Source organism: Epinephelus moara, chromosome 10, assembly GCF_006386435.1.
Source record: "Epinephelus moara isolate mb chromosome 10, YSFRI_EMoa_1.0, whole genome shotgun sequence".
Classification (NCBI taxonomy): Eukaryota; Metazoa; Chordata; class Actinopteri; order Perciformes; family Serranidae; genus Epinephelus; species Epinephelus moara.
The window spans coordinates 12,287,443-12,307,947 of NC_065515.1; the positions used below are offsets into that span (position 1 = coordinate 12,287,443).

The 20,505-nt window shown below is 47.9% G+C and overlaps 1 protein-coding gene across 2 annotated transcripts in view; it reads right to left on the bottom strand.

The window, feature by feature from the left end:
* Positions 1 to 20,247, bottom strand: part of midn (midnolin) — a 28,567-nt gene extending 8,320 nt beyond the window's left edge. Inside the window, exons 1-7 of one of the 2 annotated variants that reach the window (XM_050054873.1) lie at positions 19,680 to 20,247; positions 17,656 to 17,884; positions 15,956 to 16,043; positions 15,725 to 15,787; positions 4,970 to 5,524; positions 3,431 to 3,554; positions 2,445 to 2,768 (exon numbers count right to left, since the gene is read on the bottom strand). In XM_050054873.1, the coding sequence (XP_049910830.1) occupies positions 2,445 to 2,768; positions 3,431 to 3,554; positions 4,970 to 5,524; positions 15,725 to 15,787; positions 15,956 to 16,043; positions 17,656 to 17,884; positions 19,680 to 19,755 (1,459 nt within the window). In that variant the 5' untranslated portion in view covers positions 19,756 to 20,247. Of the gene's footprint in view, positions 1 to 2,444; positions 2,769 to 3,430; positions 3,555 to 4,969; positions 5,525 to 15,724; positions 15,788 to 15,955; positions 16,044 to 17,655; positions 17,885 to 17,990; positions 18,533 to 19,679 lie in introns of those variants that run through there. The other variant, XM_050054874.1, reaches the window with a different exon arrangement.
* Between the last annotated feature and the right edge of the window lie 258 nt (positions 20,248 to 20,505).

The following is a 20,505-nucleotide window of genomic DNA, read 5'->3' on the forward strand; positions in this document are numbered from 1 at the left end:
GTCCACCCTACTCAGTAAAGGAATTTAGCTAACAATCAGCCTGCCAGGCCATGCTAAAGCCCTGCTGTTCAAATCCAACACGAGTCCAGGGCTGACAAATCCCCACACTCAGCAATACTATACAGCAAAGCCATGAAACCAAGCCAGTCGCCAAAGACTTTAACCAGGCATTTGTGGTCGAGTGTGTGTGTGTGTGTGTGTGTGTGAGTATGTTGGAGCTTTTTATTTACGCTTGTCTTCTTCGCCTCGCACATGAACTTGCAGCGGAAAGGGTAAAGGCTCTCAGGAGACAGCCTAGCTATGTGACATTTTCAAGAGGCCGTTTCAACCCGAGTTTGACTGTGCGCACACACACGTTCAGGAAGTCGGGTGAAGCGCGGGTTATTCCTGTAGCTGAATGAAGGCAGGTTTCTGTGAAGCAGAGTTAAGCCACGGTGTTAAGTCCAGTAAGTCTTCCATCAGGTGTCGGCTGATAAGACTGCCTGAGAGCGCTTAGTCATCGGCTTCCTTAGGACACCATGTGGAACGGGATACAAAGTAGGCACGCAGCCTCCGTCCACACAAACACGCCGGCACATTCATTGTCTCAGCGAGCTAGACTGTGCTTGGCTGGACGGGCTGCCCGTTCACGTCGCTTTCTGGAAGTGTACACTGGGAGCAGGAAGTTGGACGGAGGCAGCGAAGTCCGAAAAGGCCACCAGACAGACTATTCTTTCACCCATTCTTTTTTTGCTTTGCCCTTGGTTAATCAGTGGGCAGTTGGTAGACTGATGGACAGGATATAAACACCCATATGATGAATGGAGGCTTAGTGTTGTGGTTTTAACAACCCCCCTCTTCCGCGTCCTCCTCCTCCTCCTCTCACTGCCCTCTACTTCACAAAGCAAATTCTTTTCAGAGCTGCATTTCGGAATAAATCTTTCTATTTAAAGGCCAAATGAACACAGACAATGTATTGATGCACAACACAGACGTGGAAAGAGAGGGAGGAAGACATGGAGAGATGGATTTTACAGACGAGGCTGTTTTTGGACAGCAAATGGGGGAAACAGCGGCGTGGGCTGTAGACGAGGAGAGATGACAAGAGTGGGAGAGGAGGAGAAGGGCGGGGGGGAATATGTAGGTGGGGGAAGTGAAGGAAAGGTCTTCCCTGAGTTAGGAAAATAAGGCTGTGTTATTCCAACTGTTCACTGAACACTTGTAAGGGCACCCAGGGTGACGCAAAGGAATACTGGACATTCCCGATCAATCTGTATTCAGTTGCGAAACTACAACACTCTATTCTGTTGCAACTGAAGGTCATGAAACAGGACAAAGCCAGAGAATGACAATAGAAATGTACGCTCTTGCTTTTTATTTAACAAAAGAAAACATTAAACATAAAGCCCTACACCCCAGGACCCTCCCTGCCAGACTATTCAACAAAATTTACCAGCAGCTCACCAGAGGCTGGCTCGATTTCCTCAACAGGAGATAAGGAGGCAGCAGAGGACAATGCTGTTTCTCTCAGCACAGCCAGTCTAACCTTACAATATTGACTGAATGTTATCAGTCCTGGACATCTGTCTGACACTCAACATCCTGTGTCTCTGCAAGGAAAGGAGGTTTTTTAAAACACTCGAGTCCCTTTAAACGGTATCATCTGAGCTCCAGCACCTGCCCCAGCCCAGCCCTTGGGCATGGGTATGTCGAGGTTTGTCCGGCCGCAGCCCACACATGCCCCAGCTGCAGCCCTTCTTTAAGAGGCAGGTTAAATCACCCAAAGCCTAATCTAATCTAAACATAGCCCAGCCCAGGCTTGAAGGGGTAAACCTATCTCCTTGGCGCACAAAAACAAAGCCAACTCCGCTGCCTGACAAGTGAAGCCTGACTGAACAGGCCTGGAGAAGCTTGTATTGCATTACCAAGGAGACCTCCCCCCACCCCCTTCCTCCCGTCTCTTCCTCTTCTCCTCTGCCTCGAAACCCAAGAGAGATATATGTGTGACTGCTTTTGTTCTTTAATCTGACTTTTCTGTTCTTGCTTTGTCAGTATTTTAAAGATGAAAATAAGCACTTGAACAAGGCAATGATGCAAAATCACCCCAGCAGAACTGATAGCTAACCGTGATGTGCAATGAGAACAGCAACAGAACAGACAAAGATGACAATGAATTCTTTAGTAGGTTACAATGCAAGAGCAGATCTCAGTAAAATGACAGGTTCTAGACTGCAGTCATTTCACAAACACACACACACACACAGACACACACGCTCACTGCAAAGCTGTAGCAACTGCAACATCTGCCTCAAGGGATGCACAACAACTTTGTGTGTGTGTGTGTGTGTGTGTGTGTGTGTGTGTGTGTGTGTGTGTGTGTGTGTGTGTGTGTGTTTGTGTGTTTCTGTTTGTGCTCCTGACATGCTTGCATGAGCAGAAGGCGTGCAGGGCGTGGAGTCACTCACCAGGGGGTTTGCACATGCGGATCTGACTCTGGCACTGCACCAGCGGATGAAGAGTCGGCGGAGGGCTGCTGGGGCTGCTGGCGGGCACAGAGGTAGCTTTGGCAGAGAGGCCCGTCATGCCGGCAACCTGGGGCGAAGGAGGCGGCGAGGGGGATGGGGAAGTGGGTGAACCGCACTGGGTTTGGTAGCGGAGCTGGGTGAGGGAGGGGGGCATGCCCTGGTAGTGGCGCGTGGCGCTCAGGAGGTCGTTGAGGATCTGCAAGATGGTACCGATGTCTCGTCTGGGACGCCCGCTGCTGTCCTGGCAGTTAGGGTGCAAAGTGCCTGAGAGAGGATGCAGAGCAGATAGAAAAGGTCATTCCTACATACTAGGGATTTCAGTTTCATTTCAATTTTGGTTTTGATAGCCTGAAAAAAATGCAGAAGAACGAGATACAAGAGGCCTTTCCTTTTAGTCCGACGCAGGTTGGGTAAGAGCTAGCTAGCATCGCTGCTCATTTGGCGATTACCTTATTGCTAATAATGCTGTCCCGATAGCTAACGTTGCTGTGGAAACATTGTGGTCACACTCCAGTTTCCCTGATGAGCAAGTGGCTTCATTTTGAGCTGCAAAGCCCCTTTAGCATTGTAAACTATAATAGCACCATGAGCTAACACGGCTAACGGCACTAACACAGCTAACTGTGGCAACATACTTGACAATGTAGAGGGGGTTTACCACTTAAAATTGAGCCACTTACTAACCGGGGCGACCAGGAAGACTTGGTGGTTAACCAGTTAACGGATAACGTTAACCGTTGACATCCCTATTACATGCACATGCCTGCAACAGACGCTAAGACCTGACAGAGGAGAATGTGTTAATGTTCTGGGTATTTTTTGTGACGCATACTCTCATAAAAGAGGCTTTCAGCTGGATCTCACTGTGTGCAGAGTTATTGCTTCAAGGAGCAATAAATCTTTAAGGCGGCTCCGTGTCCTCTCACCTGAAAAGGTCCCTGAGAAGACTCCGGGAGCGTGGTTCACAAAGCTCTCAATGATGGCGCCGGGTTTACGGGAGCGTGTTGAGGGACTGCTGCCACTGCTGGGGCTGTTGGTGCTGCAGTTAGCCTAGAGGAGAAATATTAAATGGCATAAAGTGAGGCTTCAGGGCATGGAGAAACGGTGTGAAAGAACACATCTGTGCAGAATCACATCACATACTGTGCTAACATACACATCAAATGAAATTCATGCATAACTTGTGAGCTGTGAAATGTTGAAATCGTGTTCTGGCGCGTACACCTTAAATATACCATATGACGTAAGTTCTGTCTTGAGAATACCTCACTAAGTTCATTGGCCTTTACTTCAGGGTGTTGTAAATACTATTTGCACTATGTAAGTAACCTTTGCAGTGAAGGTGACGAGAAACTCAAGAAAGCAGGAAACTCGAGCTTTCTGCCACGCTACAGCCCCAAAACAGCCAGCATATCTTGTTACCTCAATACTCAGAAAGAACAAACTTTGCAACCCTGTTACTTCACCTCAGCTCGACTTGGATCGCTCGACTGACATTTGAAAATGAAACTGAAACCCAGGCAAAGGTCTCTGTGTTTGCGCGCTTGTCTTGTTTTTGTGTGTGTTACACATGTGAAAGCCTAATGAGGAATAGCCGTTTCCGTTTTCTCACTGCTAAACTGGCCCGCCTCTCTGTTTTTCTTGTTGTGCGCCATCTCTCCCACATAGTCCACTGACATCTGGTTCTTATTCGCTTTCCATAGGCTGGAGCTCGGGGAGGTAGAGAAAGCATAAACAGCAACTTTGGTTGGTGAAGACAAGCGCGTTTGTGCTTGTGTGTGTGTGTGTGTGTGTGTGTGTGCAGCTGTTCTTAGAGTTATCCCAATAAAAATAAATGGTTGTAAAGGTTAATGATAAATGGCTGACAACACTGAGGTTAACGATCAGTCCTGACATGAAAAACCAACTCCGATTCATTAAATCTGCCTCTCTTTTTTTTAATCTCATCCTCTCAAGCTGTTTATCTTCCCCCCCTTTTCCCCGTACGTCTCAATGGGCAGGATGAGGTCATCGGGATGCCTGGCTCATGTGTGTGTGTTGGCCTGTTTGCATGTATTGGGAAGCAGATTGCACTCTGGTGATGACTAAGTGCACTGTGGTTTGGAAGCACACATATCACATGCGAACCTTCTGCAGACCTGAGTAAACCACGGGTTTGCCCTCATGCTGCTGGGATATCCCGCTAATCTAATCAATTTAATGGAGGGTGATTTAGTTGTGTGCATGCCACTCAGGTCAAACAGCCATAACCCATCCCCTCCGTTGTTCATTCATGAGAGGGCTAAGTGCCTCTGATGACATCAGTTATGTAAAAGTGATGCTATTTTACCACTTCATCAGTCGCACCTTGTATTATAATGATAATATTTCAGATATTTTGCATGTTTGGCTCCTCACTAAACCGGGGCTGATGACGAAGATGTTGCAGCAGTACTAAATACATAAACGATATGCAGTGTACTTACTTCAGGGCAGATGACCGGGGCTACGGGGCTGGCCTGGCCAATGTCGTGGCTGGGTTGGCTTGAGGAAGGCTGGTGGTAGTGGTGATGGTGATGATGATGATGTGCTGGAGAGCGGAAAAGACCTCCAGGGACGTGGGAGGGGCGAGGGGAGTGGGGCGGAGGAGGGGGAGTAGGGGGGCTACAGTGAGAGGAGGAGGGCGACTGGTGGTACATGGGAGGGAGCGGCTGGTGGTGCGTGGAGGGCAGGGGGAAGGACGGGGAGCCCGGGGAAGAGGGGGAGGAAGGGGCCAGGTGAGGTTGGGACAAGTGGGAGCTGGGATGACTGTGTGGATGATGGGGGTGGTGGTGGGAGTGTGGGTGAGGGTGGGGAACACGGGGCTGCCCCGTGGGCTGTCCCATTGCAGTGTCTGCGTTGCCCCGGGTGATGAGGTGTCTGTGCTGGAGCTGGGGGCCGCCGGACTGCTGCGCCGCCAACTGGAGCTGGACGAACATCATGTGGTCACCGACGCGCAGTGCCAGGGTGAGAGGAGAGCGGCCGGACAGGAAGTCACTGACCTGCAGGAGGACAAAAGAGGATTTGAGTTCATATACTTCTACTGGAAGATCACCAGCGCAGCTTTGCCAAAATCTAACACAATAAGTGTGATTTATTGTTGCAGCGGTATTTGCAAACTAAGTCTGCACCCAGATTATGTGCTGGAAGCCAAAGCCTTTCAAAAAGAGAAAAACTCCCCCACGCATATTGACTTCCTCCTTTGTAAATGAACAGTCTGCACCATGGATGGCAGTTAAAATGCACACAACAGAGCTTTGAGCTCCCCCTCTCATAGAGACACAGACACACCACATTAGCCCATCATGCAATCAATCACTATTCTGTAACACTGGCCTATTTACATCTGCTGGGGAGCGGTGGATGAGGAGACCTATTGGAAAACACACACAAATAGAGCCCACTCTCGCCTACTTCCCACTGCCCCTCAGTCCGTTCTTAGTCAGCAGTGTCATTCAGCTCAGAGACAGAGGCCACCCTTCTGTCTGGCCCCGGGCCTGAAAAATCAGTCCCACGTCCAGGAAATACACCCCGCCTGCCTCTCAAACACAGAATGGCCGATTGTCCGCGGCGGATCTGGAAGGGCTGCCCATTTTTGGAGCTCTGGCAACGACTAATAGGAGCCAAGTGTGGAGGCCTTCACTGTCCCACCCGTGGCCCGGATGGACGCACACAAACACGGAGTTGTCACGACTTGGCTGGAGGATTCACACTAAACAACAAAAGTTCTCTTGTCCCCCCCCCCCCGCCCCAAATGCCTGCGGCTTCGTTGCTGTGTATTGCCACTCTCTGCTCGAGTCTGTGCAAGTGTGGAGGTGCGTGAGAGCGTGTTTATTTTCTAGTGAGAGTCATTCGGGGGTCAGAAAGCTTCTTTGGGTCTTGAAGACTCAGCAGCAATGACATCTCAGGTTCTCCCCAAATAGAAGCAAACAGAAACAAGCAGCGCCGGCAAACACAAAGTGACGTCTCTGTCCAAAAAGGTTTCAACAAACCCTACTGCCTGTGTGCTTTCAGTCCCCAGAGGCACGGAGGGAGGGGGAAACAGGAAGACAGAAGCAGTACCGAAAAAGCTGCACAAGGGGAGGAGAGAGCACAAAGAGGCCGGGAGATGGAGAGAAAGAATAATGACAAAGCAGAGCAAAACAAGTAATAGAGACATACATACAAAGACAGCAAAAGAGAGCAGAGGCCTCACTCCCCCCAGACCCTGCAGCCTTTGGAGTGTGCTTGTGAGATGCTGGCCTGTAGTTAACCCTGTGAATCGCCAGGCTCTGCCCTCCATCACTTCTCTCCCTTTTCTTCTGCTTATTTATTTCTTTATCGACCGCTGCCTCTCTGTTGCCAGGGTGACCTTTGCACATTGGTATTGACATGGCGTGGAAAAGAGGATGGAGGGAGAGGAGAGGCAGGTGAAAGGACGAAGGGGGTTGGGATGATCTGATGGCTGCATTTCAACATGTAAATAATCAACAGCTATAGCAGCAAAAAATCAGCATAAAGGCTGCTGCAAGATAAACAGAAACTCAGCCTTTTAGGAGGGTAAACCCAGCCGCTAATGGCTTGTTGATAGTCAAGTCCGCACCCATGATTACCCTGTCGTGGTAAGACAATAAAGTCAGCAGGGCGGGGTGTGAAGTGAGGAGGAGAACAGGGCAGGGTGCTACCTGAGATGGCTCTAGGAAACTCCGTGTACAAAGGTCACCTGCTAGATGTGTGTGTGTGTCTGTTTGAGACCTCAGGGGGGAGGCGGGATCCCGAGAGTGGGTGGGGGGAGAAACAAAGAGAAAAGGAGGCAGAGGAGGAGACGCTGACTGTGTGTGACTGACAGCTGTCAAGAGACTGAGTCGACAGTTTGCCAACCCACAACACACACACACAAACGAACATGCATACAAAGTCAGAGGCCCCGAGGGGGACCATCAACCCAGTGTTTAGTTAAAGGGAGGGAGGAAGATTGAAGGGGGGGGGGGGGGCACCCCTGGGAAGTGAGTGTGTGTTTGTCTATGGTGCTGCTCTCCCATCTTGTATCCACATGCTGTATATCCAGACTGCGCCAGCGTCCAGTAGAGACAGGTTACAGTTCACACCCGGCATCAGAATCTGCCCCGAGTGACTGCCTGTGATCGGATTTCACTTCCCTGCTCACATTTGATTTTTATCTGCAACTGCAACTGCTGCTAAACAGAAGTGTTTGTGCTCAGTCACACAGCGAGAAAAGAAGACTGCAGTGGCTATCTGGGTACTTCTACACATTGTCGGAGTTATTTGGAGGAGGCAGATCAACCACGTGTCAGAAAACTGCTTAGCTAAATATGGTCAGGGACACATTTGTGTTCACACTGTAGTATATGCTGAATCCCGAGGAATCATCCAAGATGCCATTTAAAGGGTATCTTGGGCATTTTTCAACCTGGGCCCTATTTTCCAATCTTTTTGTGTGTAAGTGACTAATGGGAACAGCGAATTCTGAAATTGGTCCATTATTGGGCCAGAGGGCTGCAGGCGGCAGCTGCCAAACAGGCTGCAATGTAACCACTTGGGGCATATGGGCACCGTAAATTTAAGTCAAATAAAAGTGCTTGTTTGTCTGAAAACATTATGAAAAGGATACCTACAGAGATAGACCATTTTGTCAGAGAGTAATGTCCTTTTTGTTTAACCATAAACAGCCATAAAATCGCTATCTCCACAGCCACCAGACTCCATTTAAATAAACAGTCATTTTTATCATTGTAAAACACACTTCATTCAGAGTCAACAGAAACAAAATAAACCTCACAAAAACTGTTGTGATTCATCTTTCCATTGTTCCAACAATCACCAGCTCTGGTTTGGTTGAAATAAACCCTAAATTCACAAAGTTAGATGTAAAAACATGCTGGTTCAATACACGCTAAAATTGCTGGTTATTTAAATGGAGTCTGGTGGGTTTGGCAATAGCGATTTTGTGGCGGTTTCTGTTTAAACACAAAGAATTTTACTCTTTAACATAAAGGTCTATCTCTGTAAGGATCCTTTCCATGTTTTCACACCCTTAAAATAATATCAGCCTATCAGTGGCAAAAACAAACACTTTTAATGGACGCATTTACATTACAGCCAGTATCGCAGCTGCTGGCTGCAGCACTCTTGTTCAGATTTGGACAAATTCCCCCAAAACCATTGAGACTTAGACACAAAAACATACAAAATTTGGGCCCAGGTTGATTACCCTTTAATGTCAAGTTTGAGCAGGGACCTTGCTTCACCACGCAGTTTCTGTGTGTGTATGTGTGTGTGTGAGCACGTGAGAGAGAAAGTGAGAGAGAAAGGCCGACAGTGAGTGACAGCAGGAGAAACAGAGAGGAGGCTTGATTACCCTTATAATGACTAGTGTGGATTATTCAAAACCACCGAGATGAAATTCATGTACTCCTACTGAGCTCCCAACACCACATGGCAGGCTACAAATTAGCCCGCGAGAGGAGCGAGCTTTCTTATGGCCGTCTGTGGTGGTTTGTTATGAGAGGCACAAGACAGGGAGAGTGGAGGGCCCCACTTTTGTTGTGTTTAGGCAGACGGAGAGAAACCAGCCAGTCATTGTTCTCTCTCTGATGCAGCAGCGGTGGTATGCAAAGAGAAGAGGAGCTCATGCCTGAAGAACAAGGTGTGTGTGTGTCTGCCAGGAACAACATGCAGCGGGCGACTTTATTCCACAGACATTTGATGGACAGTGCCATGACAGAGTCCACTCAGTGACATACAGGTGTTGATACAGAGCTGTTCCACTTAATTGCTCCTCTTTAACAAGTGACCCCAGAGCCGGCGCCATCAACCATTTTGTTTTAGTAGCCGGGGTCCAGGAGGTGGTATTTTGTTTAGCAGGAGCTTTGGTTGCTATGCAGTGATGGGGGAGAATATGATAAGGGGCAGCCAGGGGAGGAGGGGTGGGGAAAAGATGGAGGAAAAAAGGGGGGTGGGTGGCATGAGAGAGGAAGGGAGAAAGGATGGTGAAGGGGGGATGGGGGATGCGGGCAATGGGGGTAGGGTGTCAGAGTGGTGGTGGGTGATGAAATATTCAGTGAGAGTGTGCCTCTGGCTCCTTCCCTCTTTTTTTTTCTTTCGACATCTCTGGCTGACAGTTTTATTTATTGGGGTCCCTGTGGTTCAAGGAACTCATTTGCAGTCGTTCTTCCTTTGCACACTAAGCGAACTAAGGGAGGGAGATAAGGAGTGAGGGAGGAAGAGAGAGGCTGAGAGGCTGAGGGAGGGCGAGAAGGAAGAGGGAGGGAAAGATAGAGAGCGCTGGCAGCACTGAGCTGACATTCATGAACAACTGAGCAGCTTTGTGCCAGAGAAAAGAGGATAGAGGATTGGAGGGCGGGACAGGAGGGTGGAGAGAGGGAAGCCTTGAGAGGAGGAAGCCATTCTGCTTCCATCGCAGCGGCTCACCTGTCGAACCGCTAGGCGAAGGGTACGGTTCAAAAACCCGCTTATTAACCCGCCTATCGACCTAGATGTTTTGATCGCACCAGGACACTATTGATAGTCTCTGTGCAGACACACACCAGCTAAAGATGCAATAACAGCCTCTCAAAAGAGAAGGCAAAAAAAAAAAAAAAAAAAAAAAAAAAATCAATGACTTGCATCATGCCCCAAATCCTAAAAGCAGCCGGGGGGCTCTTCAAAGGCCCCATTAGAAAGACAGGCGCCTGTAATGCTGCCTGATAAGAAACAGAGGGGGCTGGAAGGAGCAAGAGAGGACCAGCTGGCCGTCACTGAATTTGACCGGCTGAGTAAAAAGAGAGATCAGAATGGCAAAGTTCAGGACGATCGGGTTCCAAGCTAAAGCCACTCCTCTGACAACTGACCAGAGACACTGAGCCGATTCACATGCACATGCAGGCCTCCACAGCCCTCGTGTATCCCAGTTTTCACTAGTTTGCTTGCTGCTCACACTCCACTGAATGCATTTCATACCTGCAGATTAATATGATTAAAGCAAGATCCTGTGTTGGTGGAGGGGAGCATCACTTAAAGATGAGCAGTTTCTGTACCCAGCAAGAGAAATTTTTAGCAACAACATTACCACCAGCAAAACAAGACTGAGGAAACAGCATCTCATCTGTTTGAGAAGTACAGGCAAATCAAGGGGAGGCAGGAGGAAACATGACAAGCAGAGCGGCAAATAATATCTCCACTTCCCTTTAATTCAGTATGTTTTTTGTATGACTTTGTGGATCGACCTGGGTATTTTGACCCCTGCCTCTCTGTTTCACCAGCAGCATATGCCTAATTGACTTCATTAGACCTGGTGGTGGCTATCAGACGTGACATTCCCGGCCTCCGTCCTCCCACACAGTAGCCCCACTAGTCACGATGCCTGCTACTTGAATCACAAAAGCTCAGTGTCGCCAGGGAATGGGAAGATATGACGGTCACGACTCAAATATGGAGAAATAAGACTCCCCTGGACCGCCGAGCGAGAGGAACCCGCAAAGACACAGACATTACAAATGGATGCTGCCACACACACACACAAACGCGAGCAGATGCATATACACAATAGGACAATGACATCCACTGCAAAATCCATCTATCCCTTGATTGCCAAACAACACACCTTGATTCCCTCCACCCCTCCCAGCGCCCCCCCTCCCTCTGTGCATTTAAGCATCACAAAGGGGATTACACAGGTGCAAAAATACTGTGCAAACAGCTTATTAATGCAATTTTCAAGGCCAGGATTTACACGAGCAGCGGACTGAATAGGCCTTTAGATCACCATTGTCTTGTCTTCCATACACAATTTGATATACACACACAGCAACAAATTAATTTCTGTAGCTTTCATTTAGGTAACAAAAAAAATTACCATTCTAAAGAGCAAAGACTCCCTCGCTCATCCCGCATGCATATAAAAAGCCTTCATTTCAATGGCAGTGGGAAGGACAGAGGGAGCTGCGTGCTATAAAAAAGGGGGAGGATCCTCTCGTATTGACCAACAAACTGACTCAAGTCATTTTTCAATTCCTCGCACTCCCAAATCCTCAATACAATTACTCTCCAATGATTTCCAGTGGTGTCAATCCTGCTGATTAGCTAGCATCTAGATAAGGTGGGGGACGGGAAAAAAATAAATTGACCATCTCCATTGAGCTGATGTAAACACATGTGCAGGTACACCAGCATGAACAGTTGATTGTCCATATACACTCCCCAAAAATCTGTCTAGTAGTAAGCCTCTTCTGTCCTGATTCCCTTCCTTCCATTAGACTCCTGCCTGCATTTCTTCATCTGTGAGTTACCCAAGCACATGAGCTCACCCTCCCAATTACCTCCGACCTACCGAACTCGAACACGCACACTGACTTGACATGTTACAGAATAACTTGTGCAAAGCTCCCTTTCTTTTCTCCTCCACCTGTCTGGCCCACCGTGGCACACCCCGAGGGAGGCAGAGTGGAGGAGACAAGGTGAGGGTGACCCAGAGGTGACCCCCCCCACATACACACACCACCACAGATTGTTAGATCCTTACTAGTTTGCATCTGTCTGCTTCTAGACACAATGACAAAACTGTGCCATATCGTTCCTCGAGGAAGAGGAGGAGGAGGGGATTGGATGAGGACAGGAGGTGCTTGTCGGCGGGAGCAAGAAAAGTAGAGCAGATACGTAACGGCGTATTCCACTGGGACATATGGAATGGCAACACACAGCCTCCTCCCAAAGCAATCTGTGTTAGTGTTCAAGGCGAAATTTGTCAATCTGCAGCCTGCTGAGCCTCGCTCCAGCTGGGCCGTGCATTGATTTTGAAACCAGTATGCACCACTGTAGCTGCACTCGATATGGACGTATGGATGGAGGATGAAACGGGATTGTGTGGGGGGCGAACTTAAAGAGTGACCCTCAATCATTGTTGTGTGTTTGAGGGGTTTGTCAGCTGGGCAGGTTCGGAGCTCGTGCTTTAAGACAGGAACAAAGAGGTGGCTGCATGGGGGAAGGGCAATGGGGGGATGGTGAGGGTGATGCCTGCCTGCCTGGTTGGCTTTTATTCTAACATCAATGTGCATCAATGAGCAAATAGTCCCTGTGTGCTGAGAGGGACACATAATCCTTCTCTTTCTGTCAAATACCCAGATCGATAGATGGGGAGCTGATGTCACTGTCTACATATGCCCAGAAATCGTGAATATTGCTTTCACTTCCCTTTCACTGCTTGTCTTGTAAGTGTACATTCATTTTACTACCAGGATCAGACATTTTCTCATTCTCTGAACTCAATCCTCTTAAATATATCCTTTCAATTCTGGTGTGAGTGTGTGTGTGTCCGTGCATGGCTGCATATGTAAGCTGAACACACAACCTCTATTTAGCAGACAGAATGAGAAGAGACTAGTGCAGGCAACTGTATTTTGATGGGCTGTCAGGAGGCAGTAGCTTAATACAGCTTAGATGTCATGCAAAAAGTCTAGTGAGATGCCAGAGGAGGAATTAAGGCGGCCCAGGATTGTCCTTGCTAAAGAAGCCAGCCATCACGGTCAGGCCGAGGCAGCTAGCCGGACTTGCAAACCACAGCACATTTAAATTATAGGGCCCTGGGAGAGCTGTTAAGCAGAAACAAGAGAGGGAGAAGAAGGAGGGAAAAGGGGGAGACGGAGGAAAGGAAGGAGGGGAAGAAAAAAATCCCATTTCGATAATTGCCGGGGCTCCGTTTCCATAAAACATTTTCTATCTAACTCACTCCGCAAAGTCTGAAACAGCCCTGGAAGCTGTCATGTTCTGCTCGGTTGGTTGGCTAGCTAGCTGCTAGCTGTGAACTCCCCCAGAATCCTGATAAAGCAGAGAAGACATGAGGGGATCCGATCGGCCCCGTCTTCCATGAATACACACGCTTCCTGGCAAAACACCCGATCTGGAAATGAGACCTCAAATGACCAAAATACAAGGAGGTGGAGGGGTGAGGGGCAGGGGTGGATTACTCAACGGGCCCACCAGGCACAGGACCACGGGCGTGAAGTGTCGGGGGGCTCCCTGGCTTTCACTTGCAAAATGTCAAATGTCAAATTAACACATAACGCCCAAGAGACTCGAAATAACAAAACAGCCACAAGATCACCACAAACCCACACAAAGATGCATAGCAGCTACAAAGAGATGCAAAAGAGTGTCTTGCGCCTATGTAGGAGATGTGCTGGTGCCCTTTTCATATCTGTGCCCGAGGGCCCATTATCTCTTAATCCGCCCATGGTGAGAGGTTAGAGGAGGTCCGGGGGTTCATACCCGCTTCTTCTACCACGGCTAACAACCACCCCACATTTCCCCGAGGCTATTTTTGGGTGTATGGGCATATCAGTTATCATGTCAGACACTTTTAAGAGCTAAGTGCATTGATTGATTTTTGATAGCCCCAGAGTTAGGGGAGGGGGGGGGGAAAGGAAATGAGGGAAAGCTTTTGTGTTCCTATTTTCTAATCTTACTCAGATCCTTAATCTCTCTGCAATCTATATCATTCCATTCCGCTTCATGAATTATAAAGAGGAATCAATTTCTCGGGATAAAAACACACTAAAGCAGCTTTATGCATTTTTTTAACCTTTTACCCCGCTCTCCGCCTTACTGTGTCCTTTATTCTCTCTGCCCCAACTGCAGGATTACAATTACATAAACATGAATGCGACGGTAATGTACTGTAAGCGATTCTTGAGAAAAATGCAAGCGTCTGACTCATAATGAGTCAAAGAGTAATAGAGATACAGGAAGAAAGGCAAAGTGAGAAGTCTGCTGCGCCGGGTCGGCTGCTGAATTATCATCTGCCTCTGGTGAAAATGACGGTCACTCATGGCTGCCCAGCAAAGGCGTACCACATGATGGGCAAGGCTCCCTTCCAGCCCACTACCACTCTCACACACATCCAGTAACAGACGTGCGCACTTTCACTTACACACACCTACACACACGCAGTCATCTGCTGTCAGCGCTACGAGACGCACGCTGAGTTCACACACACAACAAGGGCCAGGATTTCCACCAGAAAATTATCAGCAGGGAACGCAGCCACGGCGAACCGCACTCCGCTATCTCCAATCGGCCCACATCCTCTGATAAAAATTCTACTTAATGTACAGTGTCGTTCTTGGACAAACGCATCATTCATTTCACCATCTTGTACTGTTTTGACATCAGTCAGTGGCGCATCACTGATGCGCTTACGTACATCTCAGTGTTACCCAACACTACAAAAGGAAGTAGGTCTGAGTCAGTCAGTCAGCTGCAGAGTGTTTCATACGTCACACTGTTGCCTGTGTGCATTCAGCCTTATCGCCTTCTCTTCTCGCTCGCGCCTCTCTCTGCGGCCAGTGCGGAGAACTCTTTGCCTTTTTTTTCACTTTACTCTCACTATTGATCACTTTGGTGAGTCATGCCACACTGACTCAAATGCATACTGTATTTAAGCAGGTCTACAGAGCTGTTTCACTGTAAGTACGGGGAGTAGGCCCCACTCGGGCTGTGCGTGCATGCTAGGCTTCCAGGAACCCTATGCTAATACTGAGTGAGAAGGCTGTCATCTGATGATCCAGCACTATGTGTATGAGTGCGTGAGAATACACTCAATCTCCATGCAGCCACAGCACACTTCCTGGAAACTTGCCTGTACATGTATGTGTGTGTCTGTGTGTGTGCACGCGTGTGTGTGTGAGCATGAAATACAGGAGGAGTGGAGAGATTACAGATAAAGGTATAAACAGAAAGGTGAAAGTGAGTGTTATGTGCTGGTCCTCTCAGCAGCTCACAAATAAGCCTTTCTTGTGCGGTGTTCACCCTGGCTTCCTGCAGCGGCGTGCACGCACACGCACACACACACACACACACATACGCAAACACACATGCTATCACAGATGTTACTAGGATACAAGGAGTGTTGCTGCTTATTATATCCTAACAGCTCACACTGGATGTCTAGCTTGGCTCGGCTTGTTTAAGAGGCTGAGATTAGACAAGCAAAGAGGCTTGTGCTTGTGCAGCCTGCTCATCTCATCTCATCTCTTTCTCTGTGTTATATCTGGGTGTTGCTCTGCACTTAACCAAGGCTACAGCCTCCCATATCCCCCCCGTGCAAACACACACACAAAAGGTCCAAAGCTCGGTTTAGACAGCAACCATGATAGGATGCTAAGTTTGTTGCATAGTTGCAGTGTTAACACGGAGGAACAGCCTCTTACCTGAGTTTCTGTTAAACTCTCCAAGGCTTGCATTACGGACTGCTCGGGTCTTGATGCTTGAGACTGCAAAAAAAAGGTGAGAATATTTAAAAAATAATAATTTAAACTGACTAAAAATGAGCAGTAATTAATTACACACAGTAATAAATATGCAAGAAACAGTCATGCACTGTATTTGTTATTGATATCAGGACTGCACACTACATAAAATCACAGCCAGGTGAGCCTCACCATTAATCCTGCTTCGACTGTTGGTACAAGTGTTAACTTGCTCCCATCCGAGATGCCCAGATCCTGGAGTTTGCCTGAACTTAGTCGCCTGCAGGGTTAGAGAGAACAAGATAATTAGACTGTGCTGACAATATCTTCTCTCTTCAGACACACAAACAGCCTTCAGCCAGGGGAGGGGGGCAGACAGAATTCAAAACTAGTTTGGAAAAGAGCCGTGGGTGAAAAGCGCCATGAAAGAGAAGTATTGATTGGCCTGTCATATTTCAATTTCGAGTATAGTGGAGCTTGACAACCGCTCGCAGTGGATATCTGGCACCACTGCCACTTGCCTAAGTGGAGGTAAGTATTTTTCTTTTGCCATTTTTGAGTCGTACAAATGGGGAGCAGAAACTCTGAAACCAAAACCACAACCCTTTTAATAGTTATGAGAAAAGATAAACAGCATGACATGCACTTATCATTGACATTTCAAGATCCTAATTGATGTGTATTACGATTGCTGTCTCTGTTATTCCGAAGAAACCTGATACATAATACATTCGCGGGGCTTTACTATTTAATGTTTGGTGCAGAGCAGGAGTGTCTGCTCCCACAATGAGGAAACTGTCTTTTCTTTCAGGTCACGATGCACTAGAACCACTCGCACACAGTCTCTGCCTCCTTTAGTTAGTTTAGTGAAGGGTGTTCAGGACAGCCTGCTGTACAGGCATGACCCAAATCTCACCCCATGCAGCTGAACAAAGGCCCTCAGCGCTGACTTGCTGTAGGTCTACAGTTTGAGGAGCAGGAGGGGATTAAAAAGGGGGTTTCAGGTTTTAAAGGATGATGTGATTTATTGGGTGATTACAATGGGTAGGAGGGGACAGGGGGCTGGAAAACAATGCTGACTGTTTGCATGCACTAAAGCATCCCCTTCTCTTTTTGCATAACACCACCTGCACAACTGCTGGCTCATTTAACCTGGGCATGATTCATTCGGGAACCGCCTCATACTGTAGGTTTCGGTTTGTTTTAAATAATAAAGGCTTTAACTCTCTCGTACATACAGTGCTGGCCCACCCATAAGAAACCCAGTGAAACCATTCAGGAGTTGCCCTGCTTCTACTGGCTATCACCATGCAGCAACTACAGCGCACATTCACCTTCCATTACACAGTAACAACATGCACAGTATATATATGTGCTTGTGCAGCAGCAGAGTAAATAAATTACAGGCTACCACAGTCCCTGTGACTTTCCTCATTAATGTTTAACATGTTTGATTCCCAGAGCATTAGTAATTCAGTCAGGCTTCAGTATTTATAATGAAGGAGGAGTGAATCAATGCAAGTCTGCAGATCGCCTCGTCAATACTGTTCCAGTGACCGGTGCGTCCCCTATGCGTAATTCCAATACCGTGCGTCCTGATGGTCAGTGGTTTCCTTGAATGTATTGATGACCAAAGCAGCCAAGGTTGTCTCTGAGGCTCCTGTGAGCTCGGGCCACGCATAAATCCGAAGTATAGATTAAAGCATATCGCTGCAGGCCCGAGGGTGAACGCACCTAAACTCACATTTAAATGCGGAATAGCCTAGACATTACGGCTCGTGATGTCAGCGCATGGTACAGATAGGGGCAGGCCTGCCAGGACAAAGCGTAAAATAATGTTCATGCACATTTTCTTGTAGACACATTATAATAGTTACAAGAGGTTTACTCACGTTTCTTTGTGCAGCAGAGCGAGTCTCTCTCTTGGTACTTTGAGTCTTTGCGACAGCCTCCTCTTCAGTCCATCCACGGTCTCCTCCTGGGGCAGGGAGAGCTCGAAGCGTGTGCCGGTGGTGGAGTGGATGTACAGATTCATGGAGGGCTCAGTCGGGACGGCCTCGCAGGACGAAGCACCGCGACTGGTGCAGCTCCGGGCGCTGGGGTGCTGGTCCATCCGATAACCTGTGGTCAGAGAAGGGGGGAGACAAGACGAGCAGAGCCGGGGATGAAGCGGGGGTGAGGAGGTGTAGGAGGAGGATGGTGAAGCCGATCCGTCGCTTCGGCTTACCGTCCCTTGTTCTGCTTGCAAATCAAAGGCAGCATTCAGGGAGCTTTTCTTTTCTTTCTTTCTCTCGCTCTCCGAGAGTCAGAATAAAACCCGCTCTGTCTCCTCTCCGGTCGATATCATAAGAATATTCCTCACAGGAAAGTCAACTACATAAGGCTTTTTCTCTTTGTTTGATCTCTCTCTTTGTTGCCCACTCCAACGTGCACCAAAAGTCTTCCTATGTGCTACATAGATGAGTAAATGCCAGGCAGAGACGCGATGTTGTCAGCAGAAAATGCCATGGACGCACACTTACGCAGGCAGTTACCTTTAAAACAAAAAACTCTCACGTCTAACAATAATAAAAAAAACAAAGAATATAAATTCCTCCCGGTGTTTCTGTCAGCCTTTGCAAGCTTCAGATGAGAAAACACACGGTCCGTGAGCTGCAAAGCCTCATACGGGTTAGTGGCGAGAGGCTCTCCGCTGCGCTGCGCACTCGTACCCACGGCAGCTCCACTGAAATATCGACAATGAACATTGTCACAAAGTATCCCACTTCCACCATCGATAAATACGCCCACAGCCCACTGCCGGTGCAGCCAATCGCGGCAGAGCTCCTTCAGGACGCTGCTGGTGTCAGCCAATGGGAGGAAGAGATCCACACCCACGTGGAGGGCAGGAGAGTTTAGGCCATTCATAATAAATTACAGCATAGAACAAAATATGGGGCCATATCACAGGAGCATGCACTGAGCTTTAAGGGTCACTCATACTAATTTATTCACTATTAATCACCCAACACAACCATCTTATCCAATGAGATATCCAGTGGAGCCAATTGCGTACAGCAGCTCTAGTTTATATGTAGATATTGTTCAAGCCTCTACTCCAGTAAATGTTGAATTATCAGATGGGCATAAATAGCGCTGACGTCACCCTCTTTCTCCTGATCTCAGCACAAATGCAGAAACTATTAAAGTGGACGTGAATAGCACGCAATTTAAACACTAGACATGATATATTCCCACCAAGGGACAGAAACCACTGTGCAAAAGCAAGTGATACATATGCAGCATGGTTGCGTGCATAAGTGGTGATGCAGGCGTCCATTTTGTCCATCTTGTCACAACAAAACTAAGCTGAAACTTGCAAACAAAGAGGGGCTGCGTGAGGATTTTAAAAACACTACACAGCTTCTTCCAATACAAGTCAGGGCTTTGAGATGATAAAGGAGATACTCGGTCGCCCCCCAGTGGCCAAGGAAGGCACTGACCATGAAAACTTGCAACTGATTCATAGTTTACTTGTGTCTAACAAAGGCAGACATTCACGTTTGGATTTCACAGCAATTTTTGACATGTTAGAGATATTAACTGGCTTCTTTTTAATCATAAATGTGCTTTAATATAGTTATAATGAGTGTCACTGCTACAGAATACCGTCACAAGGTTGTTAATGTGTTTCTATAACAGACATCAGCAACGACTTACTGTCAGCCGCTAATACTAATTCACAGTAACAGTGACATTCTCCTGTCGTCGATACCAGCCTTATTAACTTAATCATGTCCCCGGTATTTACATGGAAGGTGGCTCATCCAATCACTTGACAACATGCAGCAACATTTTATCGACCCGTGATTGACTGCTCGCCTCCAATCAATTCTTTCAGTGTCCAAATGACACACACACATTAAAGTGTACTCACCAATAATTGTGGCGAAAACTGTGAAGCCTCGCTCAGCAGCGTGCTGTGTTCCAGTCTGTTCCCCCAGCTTTGGCATGTAAAACAAACCCAAACCGTGATAAAAGCTCTCAGATAAATCCACTTGGGTATCCACAAGTTTTCTTTTTTCTCTCCAACAGGCCCGTGCGTGTCCAGCGCGCGACGTTTTTACGCAGCGGACCTCGCGACTCCTGACCAATAAGGAGCTGCAGTAATGTCCTAAGATGCCTCGGTGTGTTGTCAGCACACCGGCGTCTTTCTTGGTAATAAGAGTACAGTCGGGAAGGTGAGACACCTCTTAACACACTCTTCTCGGATATGGGTGGAGAGTAGAGTTCTTCTTATGTCAGCGTGTGATTTAAGGTGGCCCCGCTTGGCTTGTAACCGCCTCTCATGTCCAACGTGTTCCCGTCTCTGGGAAAGAATGTGCCCACGCAAAGCCGCCAGCAGATATCCAAGTGTGTCAGTGCAGCGGCTCCCTGGACGCCACTGAAGGCTTTTAATGGCGCAACGCACCGAAATAGCAGCGCACGCAGCAGCAGCCTGTTGTCTGCCACCTTAACAAACCGTTAATGAGGCGAAGGCTGTGGCGATGTGAGGGGTGTTGCCACGCTCTGACGCCATAAGGGAGAAATGTCACCGGGCAACAGAGCAGGTAAACAGGCTCCATAGAGACGGAGGGCGCGTACACCGATAAACAAAAAGTTTTCTGGCATGTTGTGTTGCAGTGTTTGGGGAAATACAACTGTGTTAAAGACATGTTGGGAAAGTTTATGGGCATTTGTCAAAATCAAGTAAAATCACAGAT